This window comes from Oryx dammah, unplaced genomic scaffold (assembly GCF_014754425.2).
Source record: "Oryx dammah isolate SB20612 unplaced genomic scaffold, SCBI_Odam_1.1 HiC_scaffold_19, whole genome shotgun sequence".
Classification (NCBI taxonomy): domain Eukaryota; kingdom Metazoa; phylum Chordata; class Mammalia; order Artiodactyla; family Bovidae; genus Oryx; species Oryx dammah.
The window spans coordinates 74,438,386-74,453,039 of record NW_024070203.1 but is presented as its reverse complement, the minus strand read 5'-3'; the positions used below and the strand labels follow the sequence as shown (position 1 = coordinate 74,453,039).

General features: G+C 43.2%; 1 protein-coding gene across 2 annotated transcripts in view; it reads left to right on the top strand.

Moving 5' to 3' along the window:
* GRHL2 (grainyhead like transcription factor 2) overlaps positions 1 to 14,654 on the top strand; it is a 169,293-nt gene that overhangs the window by 125,838 nt on the left and 28,801 nt on the right. For both annotated transcript variants that reach the window (XM_040261981.1, XM_040261980.1), the window contains exons 10-12: positions 4,824 to 4,911; positions 5,601 to 5,740; positions 10,720 to 10,751. In XM_040261981.1, the coding sequence (XP_040117915.1) occupies positions 4,824 to 4,911; positions 5,601 to 5,740; positions 10,720 to 10,751 (260 nt within the window). The remainder of the gene's footprint in view (positions 1 to 4,823; positions 4,912 to 5,600; positions 5,741 to 10,719; positions 10,752 to 14,654) is intronic.

Below are 14,654 nucleotides of genomic sequence, written 5' to 3'. Positions count from 1 at the left end.
GGCTGATTCAGAATTGCCAGCACTCTTAATGGTGCTGCAGTCAGATGGAGATCAAAGAGCTACAGGGCCGTTAAAATGTCTGAGTTGTCGTTTAGCAGAGTTGGAGAGGAGGAAGAAGTGGGCATCTGTGATCAGAAGGCAGAGATGGTCATGAGACGAGAGAAGGAAGCAAATTAACTCGAACTGCACTGAGTTTAGGGACATGTGGCATAATGGAAAAGGTCTCTCAAATCTCGATAGCGTTTTCAAGTTGCAATGATTTCAATCATTGCTACTCGTCAGAGCAGCACAGCCCTCTCAGGCCCAGTTAGGCAGCGTCCATGATACAGAGGAGGCACAGTTAGGTCGGTAGACACAGTTGTTATGCAGATGCGAAAATTGCCAGTGAGCACAGGAAACTCGACAGAGTCATGTGGTGAAAAAGCGGAGTAGCTGCATATAAATCTACGTCTGATTCCAAACTCATATTCCCTATATCTTTAATTCAGCATATTAAACGTTAAGAAAGCATTTTCAAATGAGGTACAAGGTGGAATTTTTAAAGTACGCATGGGAGAACAATTAAATGATTTGAATTCCCTTCTTTTATTCCAGAAGTTTCAAGGAGAATAGTAGAATCCCCCTTCCTGAATCTCCTTCTTGGAAGGAAGGAGGAAGATTAGGAGTAAGGAGAAAAGGAAGGAAGGGTGGAATGAGGCCCTGGGCAATCTGTTTACCTTTATGTCACAGCTGGAATTGAAAGTATGAAAGAGAAGGCTTAAGGGATGCTCTTATGATTATTTGTTTCAAGTGTTGATATAATAAATACTAAAAATCAAAATAAAGCATAAAATGCAGAATAAACAGAATATGCCATATTGTTGTTTACTATGCCCTAGAATGAGAGGAACTCGAAGGAACTAGTGATGTAAAGAGTCTCTAGTGGGTCGTTTTTTAGTTAACATGATGATGAGGATCAGGAAACTCATAGGGAAGGAATCTCAAGAGATAAGCAGAGTATATTAATCTTAACTGTTCTTAATTATTCCGATAAGCTAGATGCAAAATCTCTTGCTATGATTTGTCATTATATTTGTAGCCACGATTTCAAAATACAGGCAAAACTCACTCCTGGGACATTTTAATTCTTGAACTTTCAAATGGGTGTGTAAATGCAAAAGATTAATTTGAATCATCCTCTAAAGCAAAAGAATTAAGAGCTATTCCATTTTAAAACTGTAAATTTCCCACAGTTTAGAGTTTTAAACAGATGGAATTTTGTACTATTTATAGTTCCCTAGGTTGATTTCTAATTAATGCACCTGTAAGATTGCAGATGAAAATAAAGGACTTCTCTCCCTCTTTTTGATATTAAAATTTATTTTATTGAAATACATATGTTTATGAATTAAAAATTCAGGATCTGCTATATGGCTATATCTTTATCGGTACTTTTGTCTGTATTTTTATGGGCACAGTCACTCAATTGTGTCCAGCTCTTTGTGATCTCATGAACTGTAGCCAGACAGGCTTCTCTGTCAATGGAATTTTCCAGGCAAGAATACTAGAGTGACTGGCCATTTCCTACCCCAGGGGAGCTTCCCAACCCAGGGTTTGAACCTGTGTCTCTTGTGTCTCCTATGTTGGCAGGTGGATTCTTTACTACTACGCCACCTAGGAAGCAGATATCTTTATATCTGTATTTCATTCAGTTATCTTTCATGAAAAACAAGACTCATATTACTGCAAAGAGCAACTATATATTGTTCAAAACTTGAAAATAAAGCCACCTTCTTGTAAGAATTTTCTCCCTCTTTATTAATTCTTGCTTAGAATTATCTTGGAGATTATAAAAAACTAAAGATATTCTTCCAAAATACCTTCTTGGTATCTTGGCCAACTTTAAATAGGTTAAGGCCACATTATTGAGACAAATTTAAGAGAAACAATTTAAGTAGCAAATACAAATATAAAGATAGCCATCACCTCTCAAGAGGTGGCAAAGGTGATCACAGTATAATCAGGAAATCCTCTGGCATCTTTTTCTCTTTTCTCCAAATTTAACACTTCATAATGAACATCTAAGTGGGGGAAATTATTTTCAAATGATAAATTTGGTATTTGTAGCAAATTATACCCTTCTGGAAGAACCAGACGTTTTTACATTTTAATGAGAGTGAAAATATTTTCCAGAAACTTTGGGTCACAAATAATCAAAAAAAGGAAAGGAATTCTTGGAAGGTCATATTCAAGGATGCATTCTTCATCACAATTGAATGCATCAAAGCTGCCCTGGGTCACTGTGAATCAAAGCATTATTTTAAATATGAGGATGGTGGCCCTCCTAAGTGTGGATGCTATCAGAATTGTTTTGGAGTGCTCATATCTGGGCCTTCTGGGCAGGAAGTTTCTTACATAGATGTGGTACCCAGATTAGGCGCTATGGAGAACGACGCTGTGTTTTATGTTAATGTTTCAGGTTTGGTGTATCAAAGAATACCTGTAAAATAATAAGCAGGTGACTTTATTTCTTAAAAATTGACATTGAACATATATAAATCTTGGAACGGTAATTTCAGAACTTTTCTTCACATAAATTGTACAAGACAAAAGACTAATTTTAAAATAAAATTGCTCGACAAACTTTGGGATGTGTCTTCAGTGAGTTATAATTTATGTAGGTAAATTTCTATATCTTGACTTACATGCAATACTATATTGTACAGAACTTCAAAGACAGGAAAAAAGTCTTACATGGACACAACCACAAATGAATAATAAGGGCCTTTTGCTTATATTTCACACCCATGAACAAAGTCACGTTTGTGCACTTAGCACTTTATTTTTCTGAAAGTATTATACCTTATCTAGACAAAAATCTCTATAAAACTTTTAGTATATCTTGAAGAGACTTTCCAAGGAAATATTTTATCTCCTTCTTTCTATGAATTTCTACGGTTTATAAACATCAGTGGCAATTTAAAACTTAAAAATAGAGCACTATAAATGATTAGTCTCCTTTTGGAGTAAGAAGCTTTTTGACATAAAAATGCGTATTTATAATATCTGTTTAAACTATTATAAGCACCCAGATCTTATCAACGTAAAGTTCTTAGAACTCTCCTGGCACAAAGTAAGTGCCACATCTGATTAGCCGTCGTCACTTGTTCATCAAGAATTAGCTCTAGAGCCGTGTCCTTTACGCTGGATGCCTCCATTGGCCACATGTCTCCATTGTGTCATGGCCTTACTTTGGCCAGAATTGGGAATATGTTTTTTTTTTTTTTTTAAAGCCAGTTTGATAAGCAAAATTTATATTTTAATGTTTTACTTCTAAACTGTTAGCATGTCCCTTTCTGTGAACTGCCTTCGTGACTCTTGTCCATTTTTTAACTGGTATGTTAGTTGCTGTTTTCTTTTTAAATTTGAATCATTTTTTATATGTTATTGATTTAACACTTTATACAAGATTTTATGGGCTCCCCTGATTGCTCAGGCAGTAAAGAATCTACCTGCAATATGGGAGACCTGGGTTCGATCCCTGGGTTGGGAAGATCCCCTGGAGAAGGGCAAGGCAACCCACTCCAGTATTCTGGCCTGGAGAATCCCCAAGGACAGAGGCACCTGGCGGGCTACAGTTCATGGGATCACAAAAGGTCAGACACGACTGAGTGACAAAGCCCAGCCCAGGACAGCACATGAGATTTATATGGCAAGTATTTCCACCAATTTGTCCCTTCCTTTTTAATTGATCTGTGTGCATTTTACAGAAGGATTAAATTGTATATTCTCAGATCTATCTCTTGTGTGTGATAACTTGGGGATTTTCTAGGGGTAGAGGTTTCTGACCAGTCCATACTTAGCTATTTTTTAAATGTGCTGCCACAAAGGGCAGAGATAGTCAATGTGGATTTGAAATCTAGGGGAGGGGTTTAGGCTGGGAGAGTCTATCTGGGTGTCACCTGTCTAGAGCACCTTGGAAATATGGGTATAGATGGACTTCTCTGCCACAAGAATGGGGAGAAGGAAAGGAAAGGGGAACTATGTTGAAATGTCTGTATTTGGGGTGTGAGAAGAGGAAAATGAGTCAGCAAAGCTGACATCAAAGGGTGACCAAAAAGAGAAGAGGGTGATCAAAGAATCGTGGAAGACCAAGAGGGCAAGAGATGTGGGTGATGGTCAGCTGGTTAATTTGGATGGAGTTGGCAAGAGATGCCAACGAAAATGTCAAATTACAAGGAACAGAGGAGTAAAAAGGCAAATTGGATGCCATTTCCAACAGCATATGAACATATTAAGACAAAACCGCAGATTGTACTTGTATATACAAAATCTTACACCCTGTGTAGTTTGCTTCAGCCTTACCTCATTTCCCCTTCTGTAATAAGTTTTTAGAGTTCCATACCAGGGAGCAAAGGAAAAGTTTTATAGGAAATTCACACTCAACTTTCATGCCTACTCCGTGATTAGGAAAGATAACAGGCCAGTGCTTCATCCTACGACATTGTATTTTAAATAAATATCACTAAAATTACTTAACCGGCTTCACTGGGATAGGGAACTGAGTCTGGCCTTTCTGTAGCAATTCAAAATTGGAGTTGTTTAAATAGGCAAGATACCAAAAAAGGGGAGACTTTGGGAGGAGTGGGATCCCTCCCTCCCCCAGGAGGTCAGCAACATCGGGTAGACTAAAGGGTGGTCAACCTCGCTGGAGGATGGAGCCGTGGTTGCCATCCTCCCCTCCCCACGTTTAATTTCTTATCTCTGTGACTTGTGTGCGCGCAGTTGTTTTGCACACTCTGGTAACATGCCTGGCATTGTGTTTATTTGTTTTTCCCTGTCAGGGAGCAGAAAGAAAAATCCGAGATGAAGAGAGGAAGCAGAACAGGAAGAAGGGGAAAGGCCAGGCCTCCCAGACCCAGTGCAACAACTGTGAGTGTGGCTGAGAAGGGGGGTGGGCTTCAGCCGGGCCAGGGCCACCAAGGAATGGGTGGAAAGAAGTGGGCTGCAGGTAAAATATGCACATCCAAGTTATGGCTGGGCTTCCCTGGTGGCTCAGACAGTAATGAATCCGCCTGCAATGACGGAGACCTGGGTTCAACCTCTGGGTTGGGAAGTTCTTCTGGAAGAGGGCATAGCAACCCACTCCAGTATTCTTGCCTGGAGAATCCCCATGGACAGAGGAGCCTGGCGGGCTTCAGTCCATGTGGTTGCAGAGAGTCAAACACAACAGAGTGAATAAGCACAGCACAAGTTATGGCTAGCCATGGCGATGGGGTGAACCATCCCTGTGAAAAGCAAATGGAATCCTGTGATTACATTAGAGCTAGGAGGGAGGTTCTAATACTCCAGAGACCAACATCCTCCTTCTCCAGACAAGAAATCTAGGGTGCAGAGAGCGACAAGAGAGCACCCCTTCAGGAGTGTTCACTCCAAGTCCACGCTCTTTCTGCTGGTCTGGTGATGGGAGAGGGGAGGCTTTTAAAGTGTGTTCACATATATGGCATTTGGGAAGCTTCATAGGAGACCATTGTGAACTTTAGCCAACACTAGAGCTTACAAATGAGAGATCTTAAGTCATCCATGACCCTTGCACTTACGGGTTTTGTGATCGTGTCCAGCCTCTGATGGGAAGTTGGCAGCGATACCGTTACAGAAGAAGAGCGACATCACCTACTTCAAGACAATGCCTGATCTGCACTCCCAGCCCGTCCTCTTCATACCTGATGTTCACTTCACAAACCTGCAGAGAACAGGACAGGTATGGCCGACCCACTCACATCCACCTGCCATCCATCCACTCGGCAGGTAGAGCCTTAAGAGACCATCACTTCAGGAGCTATTGACCTGAAAAACAAAACCCATGCGTTCGACCAAAAGCCAGCCATTTCCTACAGAAAATGCAATTTTATAGAAAGGAATGTCTCAGGAGAGGAAACCAACTTACTAAGGGGAAGGTGAGAGTGAGCTGATAATAGTGAAGTGTTGACAAAGCAATGAAAGAGGAAGAAAGTAAGAAGGCTGATAACCTGTAAGGCAAGTTTTGTGAGTTTTGTGAGTTTTGTTCTGTGGGATCCGCATGATGCAATAGGGCTCCATCTACTGGTGGGAAATTGAACTGCACCCTTTGGAAAGTTGCTTAAGAGGAAAATTCTTTGATTAAATAAACTCTGTTAAAAACTTTTTCTTAGTAAATTGACAGTTACTGTTGAATAGGTAAACTATTTTAAACCAAAAGAAAAATGAGATTGTAGACAAGCCTTTTAAAAGATAATTCCTATCTTCTAGTTCTAGTTACAAGTGAAATTATAGAGATAATATTATAATACATAAACATCCAATAATTAGCTCCTTATGGTAGCCCACGTTAATGATATGTTATGCAGCCACTAAAATTATAATTAGGAAAACTATGTAGCACATAGGAACTAGTTATGATAACGTTCAGTGGGGAAAAGGTAGAGTATTCATTTGTGTCTATACTGTGATTCCAAATACTGGGTTGGCCTAAAAGTTCATTTGGGTTTTTTGCAAGATGTTACAAGAAAAATTGTAATACTTGATGAGTAAGCTTAAGAGACGGATAATTTTTTTTTCTTTTTGTAATCTCTTAATATTGTCTATTTTATGTGATAAATTAAAATTGTGTGAAAAAAAATTACTTCCCTAGCTTTAGCCAGAATTGTCTTTCTGTTGAGAAATAGGTGCAAACTGACACATTCAAGTTTTTCTTCCGTTCTAGTGTTCAGGTACTCATTGGAATTGACCTTAGTCTAGGAGCAGAAATCATTATTGGCTTAACTTTCTTTTTCTTGAGAATATTTTGTCCTTGGGCCATTTCATTTTGTGTATGAGACAAAACAGTTATACAACCAGAACTTTTTAGTTGGTGTTTTTGACGCCAAGGGGTAGCAGAATACCCCCTAGCTCTTTTTCTTAGGGTGCATTGCATTAAAATTTAGCATTCTCGTCTCGTCTTACTTGTCTGATGGGAAAAAGACACAAAGATGAAAGGAAGGACGGTATGATTTATTAAGACGTGAGTGCCAGCCCCTAATTTTATTTTTTAATTCCCGAGAACATGGTGATTTGTGTATTTACAGCCTTTGTAAATACACGGTATATTTTGAAGCTAGGTAGTCACACTTTAGGAAAGAGGGGATGGTTGAGTTAAATTGCTCTCATTGTTTACTATTGTGATTCTGGCTTCAGCCCTGTGTCAAAGCTGACAGCCTGACCTGTTCTCTTGGCAAGATTTCTCTGAAATACACAAAGCTGTAAATGAATCTTAAGAGGAAAACTGACCAAATGTGGCGGCTCGTGACTGTCTCTGGCCTCACGTGCCCCCTTCGTGTCCTGAGCGGGACTCCTAGCCTGTGGCTGAGCAGAAGGAAAGTGTAGTCTTTCCCATTTGTTGGTTTCAGCAGTTTGCAAAGCAGCTCAATCAGCGTCCCCTGGGGCATCAGCAAAGTTAAGTCCTGCAGTCCTTGAAGAGCCTCAGGCTTTCCCTGTGGCTTTAGAGTCAGAATGTAGGGAGTCGGTGAGGAGCCTGCCTGAGCCCCAGGTGACAAAGGAACGTACTCTTCTGTGCGCTGGGACAGTGAGTGAACATCCCGTGGTTGATCAACGTGCTTGGCTGAAGGAAAAGAGCACCTGCGGTAGCTGGTCAGGACTAGAAAGGCTGCCTTTCCTTAGAAGAGTTAGGAGTTTAGGGGATGAGTCCGGAGGCAGGAGGGAAGAGGGCAGTGCTGTGATGTTGAAAGTGGGCAAGGGACAGGGCTTGGCGAGCTTCGTCAGGCCAAACAACGGCCAGCGGTGGCAGGTCACGAGCTGGCCCAGTTCTCCCATAAGGGAGCAGAGATGGAAGGGAGGAGGGCAGGTGATGGTGTGATGCTCAGTAACCACTGCTGCCACGGACCTGGCAAAGTCAGCTGCGCGGCAGCCCTGCAGCTGCAGAGCAAGCCGCCAGCTAGCTTTCACTGCCAGCCCACATGTCCCCTTCTCCCTCACTGTCTCCTTGAGTCACTCATGGGTTGAAAGAGTCACCGGATGGTTATCAAAAACTCACAGGAGGCTCTGTTACCGAGTCCGTGCTCACTCCGCCCCCCGCACGACAGGCCAGTAAATCAGAGACGAGGAATGTGGAGGCAAGGATACGACATCATTCAGAAAGCAAGCACACCAAGAAGGTGGCAGACTAGTATCTCCAAATGACCATCTTCTCTGGGCCTGGATGCCAGTTTCTGTTATAGAACAGAGATGGGGAAGAGATGAGGAAGTAAAATAAAAAGGTCATAAGTCTTGCAAGTATCTCCTGGAATGGCCAGCCTGAGCGGGGAAGTGGGATGGGGACAGGTTGTGTTAATATCTTCTTTTTTTTGTAAAATTCAGGCAGAGGGGCAGGGTTCCCCAGGCAGGCCTTTTAGTAAACAAAAGCAATGAGGGGGAAGCAAAAGTTAAAGAAACAGATCCACCATGGAGTCAGATTTTGTTGTCCCCTGAAACAGCATGAACCCAGCATGCAGGCACTATGGAGGTCTTTGGTTTCCCTCTCCTCGCATTAAAGCCCAGAAGATCCAACCAGTCCATTCTAAAGGAGATCAGTCCTGGGTGTTCATTGGAAGGACTGATGCTGAAGCTGAAACTCCAATACTTTGGCCACCTCATGCGAAGAGTTGACTCATTGGAAAAGACCCTGATGCTGGGAGGGATTGGGGGCAGGAGGAGAAGGGGATGACAGAGGATGAGATGGCTGGATGGCATCACCAACTCGATGGACATGAGTTTGAGTGAACTCCAGGAATTGGTGATGGACAGGGAGGCCTGGCGTGCTGCGATTCATGGGGTCGCAGAGTCAGACACGACTGAGCGACTGAACTGAACTGATGCATGCTGACTTTTGTCAAGAACCCTTGACAAGAAGTGATAGAGGAGCTTGGGAGAAATTGTGGGATGCACAGACATTCTTCTGGATCATGTGTACTTGGCAGGTACCAGCCTTCTTCAAGGCACCTGAACCCAGGGAGGACATCCCTTCTCCCTCACACCCTCGAGAACTGTCTCCCTGACCTGTGGCTTGCTAACCACCTCCACCCAAATCACAGGCGTTCTTGATAAGAATTCAGGTTCCCAAGGTTCATTCCAGATCTTTCAAATTAAAATCTCCAAAGGGGAGCCTGGAAATTTGTGTTTATGAGAAGTTCTCCAGATCGTTTTTATGTGTTCTGAAGTTTGAGAACACTATCTAAAAATTGACTAGGAAGAAATGGTGGGTCATCCTGTGCGAGGAGAAGGAGAAGTGGCAGTGCGGGGAGGTGACGGGGGCAGCGCAGTAGAGACTGCGCAGGGAGCCCGGGGGACACTTAAGAGAAGGCTGCTTCTGGTTCTGGATCACCGGGCACCTTCGCAGAGAGCTGGCCGTTACCCTACCTGGGCAGTGAAGCAGGGCGGGCGTGTTATGCCACATTTAAAGAAAGCAGCAAAAAACCAAGTCAACAGCAGGCACTTTCCCCAAAATCTAGTCTTGGGTCCAGTGCTGTGGCCCAGGCTCCCTGGCTTATGTGGGTCTCTCTGTATACATCTAAATAAACAGTCCATTACGAGCATAACCCAGTGCTCCGATGCCACACTGAAGCTTGGGGCATGGGGAGGAAACGTCTTACCTTCATTGCCTTGTGTTTAAGAAGAAAGGATACAATACAACCATAGACATTAAAAAGTTTAAGAGGAAAAAGTTCCCCATGGAAATCTGAGCTAATGGCTAATATGACTCATTCCCGAAGAGTTCCAGGTAACGAACTCTGTTGTATAACTAAGTCTGGGCTTGGCGGCATCCTGGAAACTGGCATGAGCCTTTGAGAAAGTTTATACGGAGTGTGTCATGGCCGTGGCAGAGACATTGATGAAATGGACTGGAACCCAGAGGTGATTTTTGAAGTTTAATGTGTGAATGTTGGATACTAACAAGTGTCATTCTTCACCCAAATGAAAATGATCCTGAAGCACATAGTTAAAGCTCTTGAAAGGCCCACAATTAATTGCCATAAATAACTGGGTGACATACACGGCAGCTCCCCCTCTGGATTTCCAGAGATGCATAAAACAATAAGGATGCTTCATAATGTCTTTAAATCCGATTCGGCCTGTTGCTATGCTGACCGCCTAAAGAAGTCTCTTTCCCTTCTGGCCAGAACACCTCCTAGGGCTAGGTGACATTTCCTGGCCTGAAGATAGTTGACTCCTAGATTTTCGTGGTCATGGGACCAGGGTTGCCCAAGTCCCTTTGGGAAATAAACAAAGGTCTGGGCTTACTGCCTGGAACTTTTCCCTCCCTTTACCAAAGTATACCAGTCTGGAATCCGCTTACCTGTGGACTGGATAGGATTGGTTACTTACAGGCCCTGTGCCAAGACCTTTCTAAGCAATGATTTTTAGATCTTGTTAAAATAGTTCCTTAATGTCTAAAGCAAGGTTTGGCTTTGAGCTATAGGTAATCTGATCAGACTGATTTGAGCTAGAAATAATCAGATTTCTAATTTTAGTTCATTAGCATCTAAGAATTAACCCTAGGAGAGGGTTAATTGTTGAAGAGGTTAAATTTGTATTAGACACATAAAAATGATTAAACAGATTTGTCTTTTTTAAGAGAGAGTGTAACGTCTTAGGAAAGTCTATGCATCACGTAATATATTTCCATTTCTTGTGCCTGACCTACAGTAAATCTGCTGTTTTGTTCCACAGGTATATTACAACACGGATGATGAACGAGAAGGGTAAGACACTCAGGCTTTTCACTTCAACACCCAAAGTCAGTTCCTCTCAGTAGAAATGGGTTTCCAAGCACAGGGTAATGGGACAGGGAGTGGGCACACCCTTTCAGCCCCCAGACTCAGAGCTAGAAAAGCCTTAACTCCAAGGATTGTCTGGGAGAAGCCTGGGGAGTACCATTCTCCTTCCAAGTTTCTCCCTTTTTTATTTTTATATTTGGCCACACCTCACAGCACGTGGGATCTTCCTTGACCAGGGATCGAACCTGTGGCCCTTGCATTGGAAGCACGGAGTCGTAACCACTGGACTGCCAGAGAAGTCCCCAGGTTTCTCTTTACCCCTCTCTCCTTCCTGTGATCTGCCTTTGAAGTGGTACATCTCTTTGATTCCACCCTTTCACTGCTAATCCAGTTACTGAAATCTTCGGCCCCAACACAAGATTGAGTCGAGCTCAAGGCAGGAGCCAAGGAGACAGCCTGTCCTCCTTTCAGTGCTACCTGGACCCCCCTCCCCACCCACGCACATCCGTCACGCTGGAGAGTGAGCTGCCTGGGCTTGTAGTGAGGCTGGTTTAGATGGGGGCTAGGAAGACTGAGAACCTTGTCACTGTCTTCAGGACTGTAGGGAGGAGAGGGTTTACACAGGGGCACTGAAGGCTCCCAGTGTCTTGGGTATCAAGTCGCTGCATACTGCTTTTCTGCTCATTAACTCATTGTGTAGACTCCTAGAATTTTGGAGCCAAAAAGGAACCTTCAAGGTCGTTTAGCTGATCCTATTCCCAGGCAATACAGCACAATATACCACATCCTTGATAGGGGGTCAGCCAACTTCTACTTGAATGTTCCCAGTGATGGGAATATCCTGAATATTCTCATTGTAGGAGGTAGCTCCTGACACTATTGGACAATTCCGGCTCCAGAAAGTTAGTTTGTTGAACCAATGTTGCCTTCTCTTGACTGATATGCATGGGCTGTAGTTCTTTCTGGATAAGTCTCAACCTTTCCTCCTCATTCACATGTCATTTTACCTCTCAACATCTTAATTCTCTCGCCAGGGGGTACCACCAGATTTGTTACTCCTTAAAATTGGCTCTCAGAAGTACACGTGTTCTGAACCACATGAGTTGGAGATTATATTGAGATCATTTCTTCTTGCCACCTGGATGCTGTTTGTCTCTTTAAAGCAATCTAGAACTACATTCAGTTTTCATCATGTTACACCACTTACAACTAAAATCTTGGTTTGTACTAATTACATGTGTATAACTAAACTCTCTAGATCACTTTTTTCAAACTATGGTCAAACCAGGGCTTCCCTATTCTTAGGCAATATTTCCTTGTGCAACATTTCAAAATGAAGTCAAGTGGAGCAGATAGTCCTGGGTTCTTTTCCAAAGCGGAGCTTGGCAAACTGTAGCCTAAGGCCCAAATTGAGCACCCCCCGCCGCCCCCACCCCACCGCAGCGCGCCACTTCTTTTTGCACTGTCTGCATATTTTCAAATGGTTGGAAAAGTCCAAAAGAAGAATAATATTGCATAACATTGGAAAATTATGAGATTCAAGTGCACACCGTCACATTTAATTGGCACGCAGCCACATGAACGCCTCCAAGTCTTGTCTCTGGCTGCCTTGGTGCTTTAACAGCAGAGCTTCAGCAGAGCTCAGTGGAGAGATGCTGTTGCAACAGAGACTGTCTAGCCTGGAAAGCCTAACTGTTTACTTCCCAGCAGAAGTGTGCCACCCTCTGTCCTAAAGGATAGAGAATCTCAAAAGAGCCTAATAATTCCCAGTTGGTCAGGAACAGAGCCTCGTCCAGGATCTGACCTCCAAATTCTGAGTTCCAAATTTTCCAAATACCTAGTTTGATTGTTCTTTTCATCTTGGTACAGAGGTTGTGTGTTCCAGTGGCAGGAATGAACAGAAACAGTTAGCACCAATCAGTTTTACTCTGTTGTTCACTTGGTTCACAAAGGACAGGGTGGCGTCATGGAAGGAACGATGCCTGAGCCAGGAAGCCCACGTTCTCCTCCGGGGCTGCTGCTTCCCGGTGGGAAGCCTGGGGCTGGGTCCCTGACCTCTGGACTTTGGTGTTCTCCATTGTAAAAGGAGGATTTTGTAGAGGAGGATCTGTGAGACCTCTCATGAGGAAACTGAGGATCGGGGGATCTAGTCTCCATCTCCATCTGACCCCTAGTTCCTGGAAGACCCTTCTTGCCTTGATCCTCTGTCCACACTCATCCCCACTGGGATGCCCACGTTCCAGCCTTCCATGAGGTCCCCTCAAGTCTTGCATTTCTGTGGCTCACACACTGCATTCGGGATACAGGGTTTCTTGGTGAATTTGGGCATCCTTAAGTCTAGAAAAACAGTGATTTCCCTCCAAGAATTTGCCATCACCTGATGCTACATGGGGCACTCAGACCGCAATCCTCTCAAAGAATTTCTCTTATTTTTGCTTCTTCTCAAAAGCATGCCACTATCTCCTTTGGGCCCATCTTGTATAATCTCCTCAAAGGCTGGTAGGTAGGTTTAGTCCCTAAGTCGCACCCGACTCTTGCAACCCCATGGACTGTATGTAGCCCACTAGGCTCCTCTGTCAATGGGCTTCTCCAGGCAAGAATACTAGAGTGGGTTGCCATTTCCTTCTCCAGTGGATCTTCCCCAGCCAGGGATCGAATCCATGTCTCCTGCATTGCAGGCAGACTCTTTACTGATGAGCCACCAGGGAAGCCTTAAAGACTGAGTCTTTAGGAAAATAAAAGCCAGAAGAAGACAAATGTGGAGCACAGCAAGTCTGAATTTGGTTCCATCACAGCTCAGAGAGTCAGCCCTCCAAAGTGACTTCACTCAGCCTCTGAATGACTGGAGCAGAGGGCCATGCCTTTCCTCTCATAGATGCTGCCAGACCAAACCTTGAGCTTGGTTACAGTGTTGCTGAGCAAGAGGCAGTTCTGGGTGGTTATCTTCCACCCAGAACACTTTGGCCAAAATTCAATGCACTTTGGAGATGTTAGAGATTGTTGACCAATCACCAGTGAGTACATTTAATCAACATAATATTAAACCTAAGTATTCATCACGCGGTGTTCATCAGCACAAAATAAAGTTCTTCTAGAATTCTGCCCTATTTCTCTTAAAGGAGCAATTTCCTGGAGGACCAAGCACTTTTTTTGGATAAGGTCCTCAAGGATGCTAAGCAAACCATGAGCTATAGGACATGGTGGGCTATGTCTTAACCACATATACACAGGAGATTACAAATATAGGACAATTTCCCTAGAAGAATATGAAAACATAAACTAAAGCTTTGGGGCCACCTTGAATAGGTAAACTTTTTTGAATATGGCCAAAAGAATCAATGGTCTCTTGATACTTTTTTTGTTGCTGTTAATTTACTTTGTTTAACATGCATTTAAAAAACAACATAATTTAGAAATATCTCACATTTTGTGAAACTTATTCGAATTCTTCACAATTCATGACATCAGTATCTTTCTCATCCTTCAAGTTACTTTTTATGTCATCTCATACTATTTATCAAAGCAATTCTTTGCTACCTTCAAAGTTGAGATATAGAACTTAGAAATTCTGTCCTGCTACTGCTGCTAAGTCACTTCAGTCGTGTCCAACTCTGTGCGACCCCATAGATAGCAGCCCACCAGGCTCCCCTGTCCCTGGGATTCTCCAGGCAAGAACACTGGAGTGGGTTGCCATTTCCTTCTCCAATGCATGAAAGTGTAAAGTGAAAGTGAAGTCGCTCAGTCGTGTCCGACCCTCAGCGACCGCATGGACTGCAGCCTTCCAGGCTCCTCCGTCCATGGGATTTTCCAGGCAAGAGTACTGGAGTGGGTTGCCATTGCCTTCTCTGAGAAATTCTGTCCTGAGCCACAAATATTGATTCATATAAT